Source organism: Thalassophryne amazonica, chromosome 15, assembly GCF_902500255.1.
Source record: "Thalassophryne amazonica chromosome 15, fThaAma1.1, whole genome shotgun sequence".
Taxonomy (NCBI): Eukaryota; Metazoa; Chordata; class Actinopteri; order Batrachoidiformes; family Batrachoididae; genus Thalassophryne; species Thalassophryne amazonica.
Window position 1 is genome coordinate 17,866,671 of NC_047117.1, and position 19,317 is coordinate 17,885,987.

The 19,317-nt window shown below is 40.3% G+C and overlaps 1 protein-coding gene across 1 annotated transcript in view; it reads right to left on the minus strand.

Moving 5' to 3' along the window:
* The window catches only part of fat1a (FAT atypical cadherin 1a), a 245,429-nt gene that overhangs the window by 162,727 nt on the left and 63,385 nt on the right, over positions 1-19,317 (minus strand). Inside the window, 1 exon segment of the mRNA XM_034187623.1 lies at positions 2,707-2,768. Coding sequence (XP_034043514.1) covers positions 2,707-2,768 — 62 coding nt within the window.

A 19,317-nucleotide genomic window follows, 5' to 3' on the forward strand; every position in this document is an offset into this window, starting at 1 on the left:
TTTTTGTGGACACCCAAAAACATTAAATCAAGTAACTATACCAAGCTAATAATAAAACCTTTGACCACATACGTACTAGCAAAAGCAGTTCTAAACCTCTTCAATAATTCCATGTAGGAACATGCAAATATCACCACAGAACTGCACGGTCAACTAAATTATGGCCGGATGACGCTACAAAATCTTTCAGATGTACCAACAGTTGAGCGGGTACCAAAACTTTGATACTTTTGTGACATTAGCTCAAATGCTTCGATGCTCAAGAGTATCCCAAAATTCCTTTTTTCATTCAGCACCAAATTTCAATACTAAAAAAGTATAATTCATGAACAGGTACCAAAAATCGTTAAAGCCCCTTTCACACCGGGCCAACATAGAGTTACGTCATGCGGTGTCCATGACGAAGCCGAGATTTGCAGCCTAACGCCACAATACACTGAAGGACGCAAAGGGCAGTGTGAAACGGATGCAAAAAAATTAAACATGTTTAATTTTTTAAACGTTTAATTTTTTTGTGGATTTTCAGCGTAGAGCACTGGATGCATAAACAAAGTAGTTTTCACGCAAGTAGAGGCAATGTAATGGTACTTAACGTGACTGGATGCCACACCCACACAATATAACTTTGCCCGACACCAAATTATGATTCCTGCTGTGCTCCATTGTTGCCGAGCTATAAATCACACAGCCTGGCTGCAGCTCCTCGGCGCTCTCACCTCCTCACGAGTTCTCTCACGATTGTGTTACATAAAGTCCATCAACTCCTGCTCACAGACTGATTGCCAAGTAGAGGACATGTCCACATCCAGTGTCCTCACAGAGGACATCTCCACGTCCACTCACAGACAGATTGCGTGAGTGATCGCTGGCTGCAGCTCCGCGGTCATGTGAAGAAGCTAGAAGAGAAATCAGAGCGCACACCTGCAGTGCTGCACAAGAAGAAAAATAATCTAGAAGCGAAATCAGAGTGCACACCTGCAGTGCTGCACAAGAAGAAAATAAACTAGAAGAGAAATCAGAGTGCACACCTGCAGTGCTGCACAAGAAGAAAAATAAACTAGAAGAGAAATCAGAGCGCACACCTGCAGTGCTGCACAAGAAGAAAAATAAACTAGAAGAGAAATCAGAGCGCACACCTGCCTGACTGCAGCTCCTCAGTGCTCTCACCTCCTCAAGCTTCTCCCCCCCTGCTGCGCGCAACTAATGCACACATTCCTGATTAGATATGCAGCATATGCAACTGTATGCAGGCCCAGTGTGAAAGGGGCTTAAGAAATGATTCGATCCACTGACATCAATAGCCTTTTTGCTTAATGATTCCCTTATCGGTCCTTCAGAGCAGCTGTTGTTTTTGAGGGTGTTTGATTACAGACCCTGCAGCGGGTCTGTAATCAAACACTTCTGCAGCGTAGCTCTGCTTGAAGCTTGAACCAACGAAGCAGTGCCCGACCCGCTGCTTTGTTGGTTCTCTGCTTCGCTGCTTTTCAGAAGCGGCAAGTCCGCTTCTTAACCCCTCTCAAAGTCATTTAAAGACATCAATCATGAGTCACTTTTGTGCTGATTAAAGTCACTAATTGGGGCTCTTGTTTTGTTGCGGGCAAGAAACAAGAATCGTCCTCCATTCCGTTTGCACAGCTCCAAACGCTGCACTGCTCTCTGCTGAGTCAAGTTAGAGTCTGGCCAGAATTAATAACTGCAAAGCAAACTGCTGTTTTAAATCAAATAACACCTCTTTCAAAATGCTCTAATACAAAAAATAAACTACAATCGACCAAATCGTTTTTTTCCTAACAAAATCAGACGTCCTGCATTCTTTATGATTTACACTGATGCTGATGTGCAGCGCAGCTGGCTGAGCTCAGCTCAGAGGTATGGAGTGGCATTCATGCCATTAATGTCTGAAAGGAAATGCTTTTGACAAAAACTACAGATCTGTGGAGTTTATTTAAGTCCAGAGATCAAGGATCCACTGACCAATGGCTAAACAATCACAAAAACTCAATCTAGCATACACATTCAAGGCCTATACGCCACAGTGTTACATACTTATTACTTTTATTAACTGTTTGTATTCATTTACTTAATTAAAAGTCCAGCATTAATTAAAAATGTCCACACCGTACTGTATTTAATACAATAATTCAGAAAAACTGGAAAGACCTGCACCAACTTTAAATGATCAATGAATTACAAAAGGTGGAACAATAATTAAAAAGCACCCACTCTGCTGCCTGTTTGTACTGAAAACACAAATGAATGACTCTGATCACCTTTAGATCTGAGGTGAAAATTATCCGGAGAGAACAGAGCTCAGCTCAATTAAAAGCCACAAGTTTAAACAGCAACCTGTTGGCTGACAGCAGCTTCCTGTCCCAGCCTGCTCCCTCCACGAGACGGAACATTGGGAAAGAACAAAGGAACAGTCATCACCCTCATCCACACCCCTCCCTCACCTTCCGGAAAGCACGAAGAGAAATTATACCAAAAAGTCTTGCTTTGCATGTATATAATGAGGCATGTTTTAGTTGGTAACATCTGCTATTCAGCAAAGATTGGCTGGGGGGGTGCACAATAATGTTCAGAAATATAAAATTTTATGAACTTAGAGAATGAGAAGAAATAATCGTGAAAGTTGATTTTGATTTACACATAAACTTTGGGTTTTCTTCTTTATATATGCAAATTCTCCAAAATAAAAGTGCTTACCTCAAGAATGTGCTCATCTTGTTGCTCTCTGTCCAGTTTCCTTGATGTAGTTGTGACAAGACCTGTCAGATGAAATTAATAAGATTACTAATGAGGCTCAAAAATGTATTTTAAAAACAATCAAGTTAGTATTTTTGTTTCTTCATCCAGCATAGCTACTTTATATCGATAAGCCAGTTTCTACCCCAGGAACTAGCGGGCCAATTTAGGGGTCTGACAACTTTGCATGTCCATTGCAAGGACCACCCCTCAAAGAAGATTTTCAGGGTCTTTTCAGGGGTGAAGCAAGTCCCTGCTCTGGCGGAGGTCCCAAAACATCCCTGAAAAAATCTCTGAGGAAATGCCACGCAGAGGTGACAGTTAAGCCGACAAGGAAGTACAGGCGTTGTTGGCCTGTACAATCATGAATATCGACGGACAAGGCCCAGAGAGGATTCAAGTCCTAAAGGAAAAATGACAAAAATCTACATAGCATGTTATTGAGCTTGGATACCCTTGGAATTAAACACACAGCAAGCCTAAGCTAATGCAGGATAACAAACATCTGAAGGACCACGACAACAAAAGTGTCTTAGCCCGAAAAGCTAACAAGCAGTACAACCAATCGCAACACTGAGCCACAGACCGTCATACACCGGCAATGCAGGAATAAAAGACTTGCTGCCTCGTTGATCACGGACGCTGCAGTAGATTAAACTCCACTGAGAAATCTGGACTCAAAAACAATTAATGAAATACAGATATTTAAAGATCTTGTATTACCTAGTAGAACTACAATTTTAGCAAGCAAGTGGTAATCCTAATTTAGAAAGCATAACTTAGTCCATCTTATGCTTTCTGTTTGTTACAAAGTCAAAGTTTAAAGGACATGTTGCACCGAAATCATAACAACTTAGATTAGTGACCATCTGGTGATACACCGGGATTACTTTGCACACGTCCGTGACCGGTCTCAAAGTATACGGCATTCGCAAAACCCGGAGACTGCAGAAAACAAAGTACTCGTGAGTACGCCTTTTCAGAGTGTTTCTGACAGTGTTGATGTCGCTTTGAGGAAACGTCCTAGCACTCTGTTGATTGGAATGTAGCTGCTAACATTAACAATGGAGGCACAGATTAATTGCAAAGTTTACATAAGTGTGACAACAATAATGACTCGTTTTTAAGTGATAACTGTTCATTTTGATGTAGTCACTGTAAAAGCAGCAGCCACTCTCTACTGTGAGAAGACAGTGTGCGTACATGTCCATTAATTATGAACGCAGCCTGTTAAAAACAGTCTGCTAGAGGCTCAGCTTTGTGCACACTTTGTGCACGCTTGTCATCAACGTAACTGTGAAAAATCTAAGAAATACATCTGTGTGATCAGACAGCCTGAAAAACAGCTCACTGTTCTGCGTGCACATTCAGATGAAAGTTCAGAAGCTTAAATGTACGTCACACACAGAGAAATGTAGAGAAATGTAGAGTAAGACATTTTCCGGAGATGCACCTGCTGATTCACTGAGCGAGAGGGATAATTAGCAATAAAATACATCAGCAACTACTAATTATTACCGCATGTAAATGGATAGACTTAGAATCATGAATACTTTGATGTTGCGTTGCTAACCGGGATGTTAAATAATATGCGACACGTCCTTTAAAATTAAAGTGATTCACAAAACTATAATCATTTTAAAGTTACTGTAAAACTAAGAGCAACATTTCAGAGTGGCCTTTTATTGTTTCCTTTTATTGTGCCTTAGGCACACCTGTGCAATAATCATGCTGTCTATCAGCATCTTGATTTGCCACACCTGTGAGGTAGGACGGATTATCTTGGTAAAGGAGAAATGCTCACTAACACAGATTTTGAAAGATTTGTGAACAATATTTGAGAGAAATAAGTCTTTTGTGTACATACAAAATGTTTTAGACCTTTGAGTTCAGCTCATGAAAAATGAGAGCAAAAACAAAAGATAGTTTTTTTTTCCCTTGTTTTGTTTTCTGAAGGCACCAGGAGTAAGTGCATACCATTTTCTTGTACTATGTGCAATGATAAAGGAATACTGACTCTGAAGTGAGTGAAGTTCCTGCAGAGGAAACGGGGCAGATTTTATTCTGACAACCTAAAATAACACAATAATATGAACAGCAAAGTTTTTGCAAATGTGAAGCCTGCTGGTTTTCTTGTTTAGTGTTGGCTAAGCATTTCAAAGCCCTACTCCGTGAAGACCTTCCATGTTTACAGCCGACACAAATGCCACACAGCCAACTGTTGTGACTTACGTAGTACATGTAAAAAATCACAAAGGTCTGCAAGGACAGCTCAAACAGCAGCACCGATTTTACACCATGCTTTTATTTCTTCCACAAGCTGAGTAAATACACAGCCAGCCAGATGTAAAACTGAGTCCTGATATCCTCAGCGGAGAAAAACAATGAGAATGCTCAGTAAAAAAATCGACGACTTGTTGCCGTATTTCAAGGGTCTTTCTGAGAGTACAATTTCTTTGGCGAGGCTTTGACAAAAGTAAAGCCATGGATGAAATATAATCCAATTGTGCATGGATAAAAAGAGCTGGAAAAAAAAGAATACTGCGACATGGCTACGTTTGCAGCATTCTGTGCTCCAAATGTAATTGCAACTTTACAGAGACGCTGAGTGTAGAGTATTCTGCCAAACTCCAACCACACCAGAGCCGCGTGCTTGCCACACCACGTCTGATTAGCATAAAGCAAAGGATTTCCGAACCCCAAACCCATCAATGGCACATATGCCTGCAACGAGAATAGCAAGCCACAACTTACAGGCCCTGAAATAACCCTCCCAATACACTGCAATTTAAGCACACAACCAGAATGCTTTTGCTCTGTTTGTTTATCCGCTTCTTGTGAAGTGCTATTTCATCTTTGCAGTGAGCTGCTAAAGGTCTAATGACATTCACGTGGAAAGAATAAAGCATTCCTGGAGGTGCAAATCAAACTGGTGCTGTGTAATTAACATGCAAACATGGAAAATGTTACGATGATACAAAATGGGCAACAACAGAACGGAGAAACAAAATCAGTGCAAAGACAGACCCTTTGTTGCATGGACACCCCCAGTGAGCGAATTGTTTTAAACATAAAGCTTGTGTAATTGCCTTCCCAAGCCCGACCTCAACCGTGTTGACAATTTGGAACTACGCTTAAAAGCCGGTTCCTTGACAGGAAACCAACCAATTTAAATGAATATGACCAATTCTGCCAAAATCTAGCCAGGATTACGGTGCATCCAGAAAGTATTCACAGTGCTGCACTCGTTCCACATTTTATATGTTACAGTCTTATACCAAAATGAATTAAATTCTTTTTGTTTCCTCAAAACTGGATGCATGATATCTTATAGGTGTTCAATACACATGTAAGCTGTAGACGTGATATTTGGAGAGATAAAGTGACAATCTGGAGTCAGGCGGTGGGCGTCTTGTCTGCCATTATTTTGGGTGACCTTAAAAATCTGAGCCAAGATTACATGCCTGGACTTCACATTTGAGTCTTTGTACAATATAGTATGGGTGTATACTATGTATGCCAAGTGTAAGAGGGAAATCTAGAGCCCGCAAAACGTGATGGACGGACGGTGTCCATTTCAGTGGTTTCCCTTATTTCACGGCAGGGGACAAGAAACAAATTAAGTTTTGTTCTTGAAGGGGAGTTCTCCCGAAAACGTCAATCAGACCTGAAATATGGAAAGAACTGAGGGAAGAGATACAGTTCTTGTGACAGGCATCAAAAACTCATTAAATCAGCTTAATTACAATTTCTTTTGTTGAAATTTCACAAAACAACAACCAAGTTTTGTGCACAGTGATTAGTACTGTCAAACGAAACAATGAGAAATGAAACCCACTGTAGATTGAGGGAGGAGATCCAATGTTTCTCAACTGCGGACACACAGAGGAAAGGACAGCGGACACCTTATAACAGTGACAGTTTATCCTGATGAGTGCTTGTTATCCATGTATGATTTGAGGAAAAAAAAATCAGAAATAGTTATTTGTCTTTTTTTTAATTTTGGTTTTGGAAACATATTGTAAAACCAGGGGTTTGTGGTTTGCTCTTTTAAAATTTTTGGTTTCATATTGAAAAATGAATATGATACACTGATTTGATTGGACAGTTTTAACATTATGTGACTAAGCATATGGCTGTCTCAGTGACAAATCGTCTGCATGCCTGGGAGTCCATAGTTTGTGTGTTCTTTTATGAAGACAGTGCACAAAGGCTGCACTTCAACACCAAAACCTTTTGTGGAGCTCTCATGTAAAACTGTTCTGCAACTTACCCACAAATGATTGGAAGAAACTCTGGTATTCCTACACCTACTGTTCCAGTATTTCCACCGTGCAAAGTGGCTCCTGTTGGTGTTTTGAGCCATCTCCCTACTGCAAACATGCTCCAAAACTCTCACAAACAAAAAGGGACAACACTCTTTCATGGACAGATGAGTCTTATTCCCTTCACTCATGACTGTAATTTGACAAGCCTCCTCCATATCAACAAATACAGGCACTTACACACTTTTGAAATTTTATTTTTTCTAAATGATCTTGAAACATACATCATCTAACATGCCAGTCACAAAATTTTAAAGAATCTTGTACAAATACGCTGTTTGTCAATGTTTTTGAAAATTTCTTACAAATGTGCTTCAAAGTTCAATGGTTTTTGTTATGTTTCTTGAAAATTTTGTGAAAAATGGTTTACTCACATTTGTTAAACACCCTGTTTAAAAAAGACCACTGTGGGCCGAAATAAATAAATAACTGTAGTAACTGATTAATATTAATCAGTTACTGCCCCCAAGTTTATTTATTTATTTTGTTATTTATTTTCTGTAGTACCAGAATTATTTTTCATCGTACACATCTAATCAAGTCAATTTATTATTATTAAGCCATCTTAATTTTAAAGTGTGCCATGAATAAAAACGAGACTGACTAACAACAAAATATGAAAACCAAATGCATAAAACCAATAAATAAATGCTTAAAAATAACTATTAATAAACCAAAGTTGCACAGAATTTAAACCATCCCAAAGGATCTCACAAACAGAACATCTGCTGTGGAATGATTCATATTTCCACAAATACAAGTCAAGCTAATAGCAACACTGATGCACAGTTCTGCAGACAGCCTTTATGTCTGTCACAACACAGGAAACCCTCCTAGCATTTTTAGATGGACCACACTTGAGGGGACAAACAAAAAGGATCAAACTACTATCAGAACTGACAGATTAGTTTTCTCTTCTCTGTGACCCATTTATCATTTTGATGATCTGCACCTCCATTTGAAAAAGTTGTAGTTGTGTGACAAAAGTTCAGCAGAAGCCTGAAAGAAAAACAAAAGATGGCTGACGGATTGACATTAGCACACAGCTGACTAATTATTGCAAACCTGGCGCAGCTGTCAAGGTGTCACTGCAGGGTCACAGATTCCACAGGCTGCAGGACCACGGGCTGTTTTGAGGTTGAAAACAAGTGTTTATTAGTTACTGCAGCTCTATTCAGCAACCTGTCTGATGTAGCATACAATGTCTTGATGTTCAAAAATCTGACTAGATCCAAGCAACTTGATGACGTAGGAAACTAATCAGCAGGGGGCAGGTTTTGAAGTCACAAAGCATCTGTGAAACCATGATTCCACAATAGGGGCCACAATGGATGACTACATAAGATGGGATGGCACATTACTGGATTAAATTTTTCTGTGGATACACTGCTTGTTTTGTTTTTTCTCTTCATTTCAACCCCACACATATCAGGTGCTTATTACGGTTACTTTTTAAACTAAGCACCAACACAACAAATTTCAGAGTTCATGTACTTTGCTGTAGTATTTTTGCTTCAGGCTGACAGGACAACACATTAATTGACTTTGTGAACTGTGTTCAAGGGATGCCATGAATCAGAACATTTTTTAGATCAGGAAAAAGAACAAAAAAGTATTGCTTTCCTTTGATTAAACGAGCTTAAAATTTAAACCAAGTGCAACCATAATGCTGAATGAAACAAGGTGTCCAATGTTTAAATAACAGGACCATTGCATGAAAAGATTAGTTTCTGAAAACAAGTATTTCTGAGAAACACTTGCTAGTGATGCCATTTGAAGAGCTCTGCTTTGGATGTACACAGCAAACAGAGCTGATATTCTTTTTCTGATTTTGTCTGAATGTAACAGTTGAGGACATTATGAGTTACATTAACAGCAGTTTTTAAAATACAAATTAAAATGTGTATGTTCTAGACGTAATGGTAAATTCCAAGTGTGGACTAGTTAGTTGGTATTTATGTTGAAAATGGCAATCATTTCAAATGAATGTATGTCATAAGATTGCTGAAAATGATTATTTCTTAAACGGCATGCATTGACAGTCCCAAATTCGGACACCTTTTATAAAGGAATTTTTCAGAAATGTGCTATTTTTGAAAATGCCTTCAGCAGAAGAACCATGAAATGGCCTCTACGTGCTTTTTAAAGTAGTATGCTACAATTTGGTATGTTGTTTTCATGATTACACTCAATATCTTGAATTTTGCAATGACACATCTGAGTGCATACCTTCAGCCTCTCTTATAAACGAAATAAACTACTGAACTGCCAGGCGCAACTCTCGGCACATCAGCGGACTGCCCCATGCAGCTCCACCCTGGCTGCACTGAGTCCCCCCAAGCTGGGGAAACGTGGTGCACATACACCAGCCTCAACTTCTTCTTTCTGTGTTTGAACCCTGAATTGTGTCAAGGCTGCACCAGGCTGTCTCAAGCAGAGCAGAAAGTGTCAGACTGTGTCTGCTTTTAACATGCTCCGCCCACATGGATACACAACTGTTTTGATTTCACTGCAACTCTGCATTAAGACATATGCAATTGTTAGTTTGAAAAAGTCCTCATGACAATAAATCTGCATTACACACTGTTGCTGAAACTTTACAGTTAATCTGTGGTTTATATGCAGGCAAAACGTGGAATCATTAATGGTCCATAACACCACTATTATGGGCCAAAATACACTAATTCTCACAATTTAAGTGTTTTAACAGACAGCATAAGCTATAATGTGCAGTAAAACAATCCTTTGAACGTTTCTAAAACGCATATGAGAGGAGAAACAAAGAGCAAGATGAGTAATGGTTTTGTTTTGGACCATGTTCTGCATGGTGTACTGCGGCTCAAAATATTTTGTTTGCTGTTGTTCCACTTTTCTATGAAGTGCTGCCAGAAACTGTGGAACTGGCCACCCACACTAATATCTATACACTGATAACATTTTCGCCAAAAAAAAGAGAAAGTAACAGCATTTTTCAAAAATTAAATTCTGTTTAATTTTATGCTGCACATTCAGTCGATCATGAGGAAGTTTTCCAGGAATGGTGTTTCTATGTAGGACTCTACAGGCACCAGCGTTGGAGCCAATAAAGGTGCATATCTGTCTGTCGTGAAGTTAAAGAATTGTAAAATGATTGGTTGGTTAGCCAGAACTTACCACGAAAGTCTGCACTCCCAACCCACAGTCTAAAACACACACACACACACACACACACACACACACACACACACACACACACACACACACACACACACACACACACACACACAAAGACCCATGTTCAAGCGTGGGTTGAGCTAGACCAACAGTAATTACAGCCAAGCTGTTTTGAGAGGGGGAGAAAAACAATAGTAAAGCAGCAGAGGCATTCTGAACCACGGCCTTGAACGGTCAGTTCGGTGCTCCAAAATGGAGGCCTTGAGGGAGTTCAGGACATTGTTGGGCTGGCACATACTCTAGCAGCACTGCTGCAATTAGCAGCCTTGAGAGTGACAGTAAGGACAAGGCCAGACTTTGCTGTATAAATTGTGCACAAATCTTTGAAATAGTGAAGATTATCATAGATTAACTAACACTCAAGTCTATGATTTGATTATGGAGTTGCTCTCCTCTAATAATATTGTCTGAATAAAAATGAAGAACACAGACTGCTTTCTTTCTTACTACAACTGCTGCCAATGCAGTTGACATGCTCAGATGTAAATAAATAACAAAAAATCCAAATGACTGAGTTTTGACAAATAAATGGTAGAATTTAGCAGAGGACAGTTTGTTCTTTTGTTTCTAACAATGCCGCTGAACCAGAGCTGCTGATTAACCTCATTTAGAAAGAAGAAAAGACAGCGGCTGACAAACCATTTAAAAACATAAACACTCCAGCTGACTTCCTGTTGCCTAGAAATAGATGATTTAACATGACAAACGTGTACATGCCCATATGCATTATACACCTGTGATCGCCTAAGATGCTCAGTCTTTGTGAAAATGATTTAAGGGCTTTTAGCAGGGAAGCCTTGTTTCCACAAGGATTGAGATATCTCACCACCTCACAGCTGTGTGGCTTTTTTTTTTGAGCTGAAAAGACAAACTACACATCATAGAATTGGGGCTTTAAGGGATTTCAGGTTCCTGAATGCTTGTGAAAGACAATGATATTTATAAAGTTATGTAATTGGGACATTTGAATGCTGTGGAGTGGCTGAGGCACCACAAGACTCACTGTTGCCTGCACGACATTAACACATGTAATAAAAGGTGTGATAAAGAAGAAGCGTGACAGAAGAAGAAAGTGTACGTTTGGCTGAAACACTGGAGAAACTAGCACACAGTGAGCTTGCTGATGATATTCCTCCTGCCTGATGTGTACATTATTTGTTGGACTATGAGGCGTTTGCTCTTCCTCATACGATTTGGTGAATTTCATGTGGGTCACTCAGGATCTGACAAATCCATGGCAATGAAATTTCTATAAATTCACTTAGTGTTTACTTCGTACCTTGAAAGGAGTCATCGGCTTCTGTGGCTGTGATTGGGGAAATGGTCAACTATAATGCAACTTTTATCTGTTACGTCACCAGTTCTATAGCTTCATGGTTAAGACAACATGAGATTTTGGATTTAGCTTGTTATGGGCCACATGTGTCTCAAGCAGAGATTTGATCTCTCTTTTGTATAAACGTTCTTCTGGAGGTGCAACAGGAAAAAAATTTTCACTATGTACAGTTTTAACAATTACAGACACAGAAGTCTTTAAATCCTTCAGAGTTGTCTGGGAGCCTTGGTGGTTTACCGCATTAGTCTCCATCTTACTCAGTCACTCGGTAATTCCTAAATTTTCCTAATTTTCCTAAAGCCAGACTATACAAATGGGTCTTGAGCTTCACTTTAAAAGTTTTGACAGAGTCCACGAAGCATAGGTCCAAAGGCAGTGCATTCCACAATTTAGGTGCCGGAACCTCGAATGCACAATCTCCCCTGGTCTTCAGCTGTGACCTAAGCACAACCAACAGGCCCTGGTCCAAAGACCTCAGAGACCTGCTTGTAACATACAAGTGTCAAAGGTCAGTGATGTAAGGTGACATTTGACCGTGCAGAACTCTAAAAGTCAGCATCAGAGTTTTAAACTGCACTCTGAAATTGATGTGTTACATGGGACCCTCTTTAAAGACATCATCCACATAACAGTGGTATGAGACATCCTTAAAAAAGCTCAAGACATGACCAAGTGGGAGCAAATATACAGTAAATAAAGATGGTCCCGCAACAGAGCCTTGAAGCACACCACAGGATAGCATGGCAGAATAGGGTGTAAATTTGTCAGTAGGAACAGCGAAACTCCTGTTAGAAAAATAAGATAAAACCAGCTGAGGGCAGACGCGAGATACCCACCCAAGTCCTTAGTGTCTCAATTAAAACACCATGATCGACTCTGTCAAACACTGCAGAGAGATCCAAAAGAACAAGTACAGAATAGTCATCTGCCTCTCTAGGCATTAAAATATCATTTAAAACTGAGAAGGGCAGTTTCCATAAAGTGCAAGTGACAGAATCCAGATTGGAATTTATCAAGAATATTATGTTCATTTTAAACCTCAGTAACCTGGTTGGACGCCACTTTTACTAAAACTTTGAAAATAAAAGGCACCTTGAAATTGGTCTAAAATTTTGAAGAAGCAAAGGGTCAGCATTAGGCTTTCTTAAGACAGTGTGAAAAACTGCCTGTTTGAAATATTGGGGGACACAGCCAGACAGCAGTGACCTGTTTTGTTATCATTAAAACACCTTGGCTAATAGAAATGATGACCTTTTTAAAGAGGGAGGTAGGAACAATATCAAGTGGGCAGGAGGAAGGTGTCATCCTGTCAACAAGACCGGCGAGCTCTTTCAGTGATATAGGTGTAAAACTATCCAAAACTGACAGCTGGGTAAGACATGGGACAGGAGAAGAAAGGGAGGGGTTGAGGCTTGCCCTGATATCATGAATCGTTGTCACAGTCTTCATTCGACTGAATGACTGCAGCAGGAGATGCAGGTGTAACAATGTCTCTCATTCCATAAAACAAAATTTTGGGATTCCACTGGCTGTTAGAAATTAATGTAGAAAAATAGACAGCCTACAAGTGAATTTAGAAAGTGTTGCTGCCACAGATATTCTGTACATCATGGGTACAACACCAAAACTTTCCTTGGAACCAGTGGGCTGAGATGTGGAATTCTTTGCTGTACATTGTGTACTCATCCTGACAAAGCATACACCAACATTAATTTCTTACAGCTACAGTAGTACACTTACGCTTGCTTACCTTTTTGCTCTCTGACTTAAAAAAAGTTGAATATTTCAACATATTCAAGTATCGAGATGTTTATTGGTTGGAAAAGTGACAATTTTTTTAACTCATTTTGTGTGTGTCCATATATACAGTGCATCCAGAAAGCATTCACAGTGCTTCACTTTTTGACATTTGCTTATGTTACAGCCTTATTCCAAAATGGATAAAATTCATTTTCAAAATTCTACACCCAATACCCCATAATGACAATGTGAAAAACTTTTGCTTGAGATTTTTGCAAATTTATTAAAAATAACAAAAAAACTAAGAAATCGCATGGAGCTAAGTAGCCTTTGCCATGAAGCTCAAAATTGAGCTCAGGTGCATCCTGTTTCCACTGATCATCCTTGAGATGTTTCCACAGCTTAATCGGAGTCCACCTGGTGTAAATTCAGTTGATTGGACATGATTTAGAAAGACACACACTTGTCTACACAGTTGACAGTGCATGTCAGAGCACAAACCAAGCATGAAGTCAAAGGAATTGTCTGTAGACCTCAGAAACAGGATTGTCTTGAGGCACAAATCTGGGAAGAGTACAGAAACATTTCTGCTGTTTTGAAGGTCCAAATGAGCACAGTGGGCTCCATCATCCATAAATGGAAGAAGTTCAGATCCACCAGGACGCTTCATAGGCCTGGCCGCCCATCAAAACAGAGATCGGGGGAGAAGGGCCTTAGTCAGGGAGGTGACCAAGAACCCGATGGTCACTCTGTCAGAGTACCAGCATTCCTTTGTGGACAGAGGAGAACTATCTCTGTAGCATTCCACCAATCAGGCCTGTATGGTGGAGTGGCCAGACGAAAGCCACTCCTAAGTAAAGGGCACATGGCAGCCCAGCTGGAGTTTGCCAAAAAGCACCTGAACGACTCTCAGACCATGAGAAACAAAATTCTCTGGTCTGATGAGACAAAGACTGAACTCTTGAATGCCAGGCGTCATGTTTGGAGGAAACCAGGCACCATCCCTACAGTGAAGCATGGTGGCGGCAGCATCAAGCTGTGGGGATGTTTTTCAGTGACAGCAACTGGGAGACTAGTCAGGACTGAGGGAAAGATTAATGCAGCAATGTACAGAGACATCCTGGATGAAAACCTGCTCCAGAGCAGACCGGGATGACGGTTCTTCTTTGAACAGGACAATGACCCTAAACACACAGCCAAGATATCAAAGGAGTGTCTTCAGGACAACTGTGTGAATGTCTTTGAGTGGCCCAGCCAGAGCCCAGACCTGAATCCAATTGAACATCTGCTGAGAGATCTGAAAATGGCTGTCCACTGACGCTCCCCATCCAACTTGATGAAGCTTAAGAGGTGCCGCAAAGAGGAATGGACAAAACTGCACAAAGAAAGGTGCACCAAGATTGTGGCATCATATTAAAAAAGACTTGAGGCTGTAATTGCTGCCAAAGCTGCATCAACAAAGTACTGAGCAAAGGGTGTGAATGCTTATGTACATGTGATTTCTTAGTTTTTTATTCTTAATAAATTTGCAAAAATTAAAAAAAAACTTTTTGCTGTTATTATGGGGTGCGGTGAGTAGAAGTTTCAGGGAAAACATTAATTTACTGCATTTTGGAATAAGGCTGTAACATAACAAAATGTGGAAAAAGTGAGGTGCTGCGAATACTTTCCAGATGCACTGTGTATTACACATTACATTAAATGCATGTCTGTATTTAAAACAAACGTTAGAGGGTAACTTGTATGTATGACAGATGGATTTTATTCCCAGAGGTTGTTCATTTAAATACATATGTGACAGAAGCCTGGAGCCAGATCTGAACCACAGATACTGTTGATAAAAACATATATATCTAATTACCAAAGTCACATGTTTCAAGTGAAATTGTAACAGGACAAACATTTGTTTTTTCCAAATTCCCATTTCCTTCTCACCATTTCTTTTGAGAGCTGCCACAATTGTTTGGCTTGAAAATTGCCGGAAACATTAGGAAGTTGTTGAAAGTATCCATTTCCTCTTTGACTTCCTGCAATAGCTGTGCGGGCCTCGTTGAAGCAGTGATAACACCAAAGAGTTCCTTCCCCCAACAAAAGGAGAGGGTGTAACAGACAGTTGAGACAGGAGAACCACAAAACCAGATAATTTGCAACTTCAAAGTTAATAAGCTATGGGGGTGTTCCTGTACCCTGTCTAGCCCAAACAACTATTCATTCAAACCCAGTGATGACATAAGCTAGCGTTCCTTTCCACATAGCAGAATGGGGCCTAAATGTTAAAGAAGCAGACATATGACTGGTGGGACAATGGCTCAATTTTTGGACAACCACAATAATTCTGGATAGTGGTAGTGAACAAGCAATACCTTACAAACCATCATTACCAACACTGAGGTTTTTTTTCCCTTCTACTGGATAGGCCCAGAAGTTTGATGAGTCAAAGCTGGTAGCGGCCAGGCCTGAAGGTTTCACAAAGTTCACTTTCAAATTGGCGAAACAATGGTTGCATGCAGAGACCCTGCAGACACCTGCCGTTGTCAGACATGAGGACACCTTCGGGTCACGAATCATTAGGTGGTGTTTTAAAGTAGTTTTGAACACAACATAATAGAGCCAATACTTTAACCCTAAAAAAAATTCTGAGATATCAAGCAGGAAGTGCACAAAGGAGTATTAACACATATTATTGTTAACTTTGTTGTCCCAGTGACTTTGCTTGTTTTAGTTCTTCTATATGTGTGTGCTTTACACTAATGCTTTTTGGCAAAAGCACTCAGCTCAAAGTCCAGCAATCGGAGGAGAAAGAAAAGGATTCTCCATGTACAAACTAGCACTGCATTGTTAACGGGAGTTTGTCATCATGCTCTTAAAATGTTTTTTGTGTGTGTGTGTGAGTAGACTGAGAAGCAGGTAGAATTAAGGACTTCAAGCATTTGTGTTTTTTCATGAAACTGTGATATGTCTGCCAGAAATGACATTTGGCAATTTTAGAAGGTGAACAGTGATTATGTTTATGGATTTTCTGAAAATTGAGGAGTGAAAGAAGAGCTGATGACCCAAACTCTTGCAGCAAAATCTTGTGCTTGCGTCACATTGTGATCAAAATCTCACAGATTACAAAAACACTGTTGATTTTGTTGACACAACTAGTGAAGGAGTGAGAAAGACTGTGGGTAAAAAAAGAAGAAAGAAAAATTAACACGGAAACTGTTGTGAAAGTGTAGGAACACGGACCCACAACAGGGGGCGCAATGAACGGACAATGGAGAGAGTAAATAACAAGATTTACTACTGAAACAAGCACGAGTAATACAACAAACACAATTTGGGGTCGAATCCGCTGGTGTCGTGTGGGCAGGCTCGAAGGTAGGAGACGTCTGTCTCAGTCGAACCGGAACCACCCAGATCTCCTCTGCCACCGAACCCTGGAAATACTGGAACCGCCAAGTCCCGAATTCCCAGGTGGCCACTGCCTCCGCTCGTCGGATCCGGTACTGCTGGCAGGAGAGAGCAACAACACACAGGAGTGGATGAACGCACCCAGTAACAGAGAGGGGAGAAGCCGCCTCCACCTCTTGGCAAAGTATAGCAGGAAGGTGAGTACTTATCCAAAGAATGAGGTTTTCAGTAGTCACCAGTCCTGAAAAAAGGTTTTAACAGTCTTAGCTGATGATGCAATGTATAACTGCAGAGAATACTACCTTGGTCTTAGGCGATATCTCGGCACTGAGGTGGAGACGCCGTCCTCCTGATATACCTCGGTGCTGAGTAGAACAGCTGTGTCTGGTGATGGGTGACAGCTGTCACCCAGGCTACTCCCATGATGCGGCAGCGCCCTCTGGTGCCTGGAGCCCGCACTCCAGGCAGGGCGCCCTCTAGTGGTGGTGGGCCAGCAGTACCTCCTCTTCAGCGGCCCACACAACAGAAACTGTGTTTTCGGTGGCCGAAAATGATACTTTTTGAAAAGTGGTCTGAAAATGCCGCCTTGGAGTTTTCGTCTGGACAAGTAATACATAACTGTTCCGAAATGATGATGTCATAGCTCCAACACTCTAATCTCAGCTGCTCATAATGAATGACATGTTGTTGTTGTTGTTGTTAACGGTGTAATTTAACATACTTCTTTGTTTTGTTGTCTTGGTGGATCTTTAATGGGATTTATTTTCATCATGTGTAGTGCTGAAGAAAGGATCGATGGCTGTGGTAAATGCTGATGGTGAATAAATGGAGCGCTGTTACGCTGATAGAATATTTGCAGAAAGGACTTTGATCTTCTTTGTTTTCTGTAGAAGCATTACAGCGCCACATACAGACCTGTCACGTACTACAGCGTTTACTGGCATTTTAGTGTTTTTGTGTGGATCCAGATAAATCTTGAAACGGTAACATGTTTACAGAACACTATTTGAAAAAGATCGTATTAACAAGGTGCTTGGTAAGGTGTTGTATCTGTGTGGACAAGGCCTCAATTTTCACTCAGAACACACCGACATATATGAACTTGTTAATTTCTTGGTTATCACACAAAATTTATATAGATATTTTCAAATTGTTTATTTTGATCCATAATGTCTGCCAGGATTTTGATCAATAACACCACAACAAATTTAAATTCATTAAAATTTACTAAAATTAAAGGACATGTCTCATGTTTTTTTACATCCCAGTTAGTAAGACAACATAAAAGTACACATGAGTGTAAGTGTCTCCGCACACATGCTAATAATTAGTGATCTCTGATGTATTTTATTCCTTTCACTCTGAGCGTTTATAAAATAGAAACATTCCAATGACTGACAGACAGAGGGAAACAAACCTGCTCCGTCTGAAAACGAGGCTTCTAAGCTGCCCTTTGAAAGTGATGACTCGGATTTACAGAGAGGAGACGACACGCATCACCCTGAAACTCTTAACTCTTTCAGAGTGTCGTATTTTGGAGCCTGAAGTGTGGTGGCATACTGTTTGTGTGGATGTTGGTTTACTGAAGCTGTGGACATTAAGTAAACTTAATTTGTAAGAATGTTCTACCTCTGCTCTTGGCCACAAAGCTTCCATCGAATGACCTCTGGGTTGAAGCAGTTAAGTGACCTTTTATGTCACTGCGCATACCCCATGTAAAATGTCAAAATAACGTCTGAAATAATTTAACTTATTTTTTCAGTAGACATCAACTTGTCAATGTTAAAGCAGATAGACATAGTAACTGTATCGATAAAGTTAAATATTTGTTCATTTAAAGCAAGTCACATCATCCTTGCAGTACTGAACAGTGATTCAGATCACAGATATTCCCCACTTTGTGCAGGCGTAGCACGAACACTTCAGAAAAGATGGTCAACTACTGTCCACAAGTTGTCCAAACAACTGCAGCCTATACATTACCCATTCACCAAACTGACTACTTCTTGTCCAAGTAATTCACTTTGATTTTTCTATAACAAAGCAAATGACATTTTGAACACAATATATCTATATATAAAATTATTGCTCTGTTATGATCGGTTGACAACAGGTCTGTGAGGCTTTATCCACAATGTACAAGTCTCCACAGCTGTCACATTAAGGCTGAAGAAACTGGAATGGGTGGACTGATTCAAGCACATCATCACATTATCACGTCAGACAAATAGTTATGAAATATGCTGGACTCAAACTGATTTACAAGACATAATTCACACCCAGCAGATGGGCACAAGTTACACCACATGCAGCTCTTTCTTCCTTCCCCCATTCCCTTCAAAAGCAAGACTACAGCAAGCAGTTTTGTTCTAAGCTCTCATATGATGGGCTTGCAATACTGTGTGCAGGAGAAGCGCTGGCCTTGCACTTTAATAGCAAACTAAAGTAAGAGAACAGCCAAAATTGCAAGACTTATTTACTTGGCAGAAATAAAGTGGTAAGTCTTTTATCCTGAGCTTTACTCAGCCAACGTGGGTCTGTGTGGAAAAAGAGCAATGGACG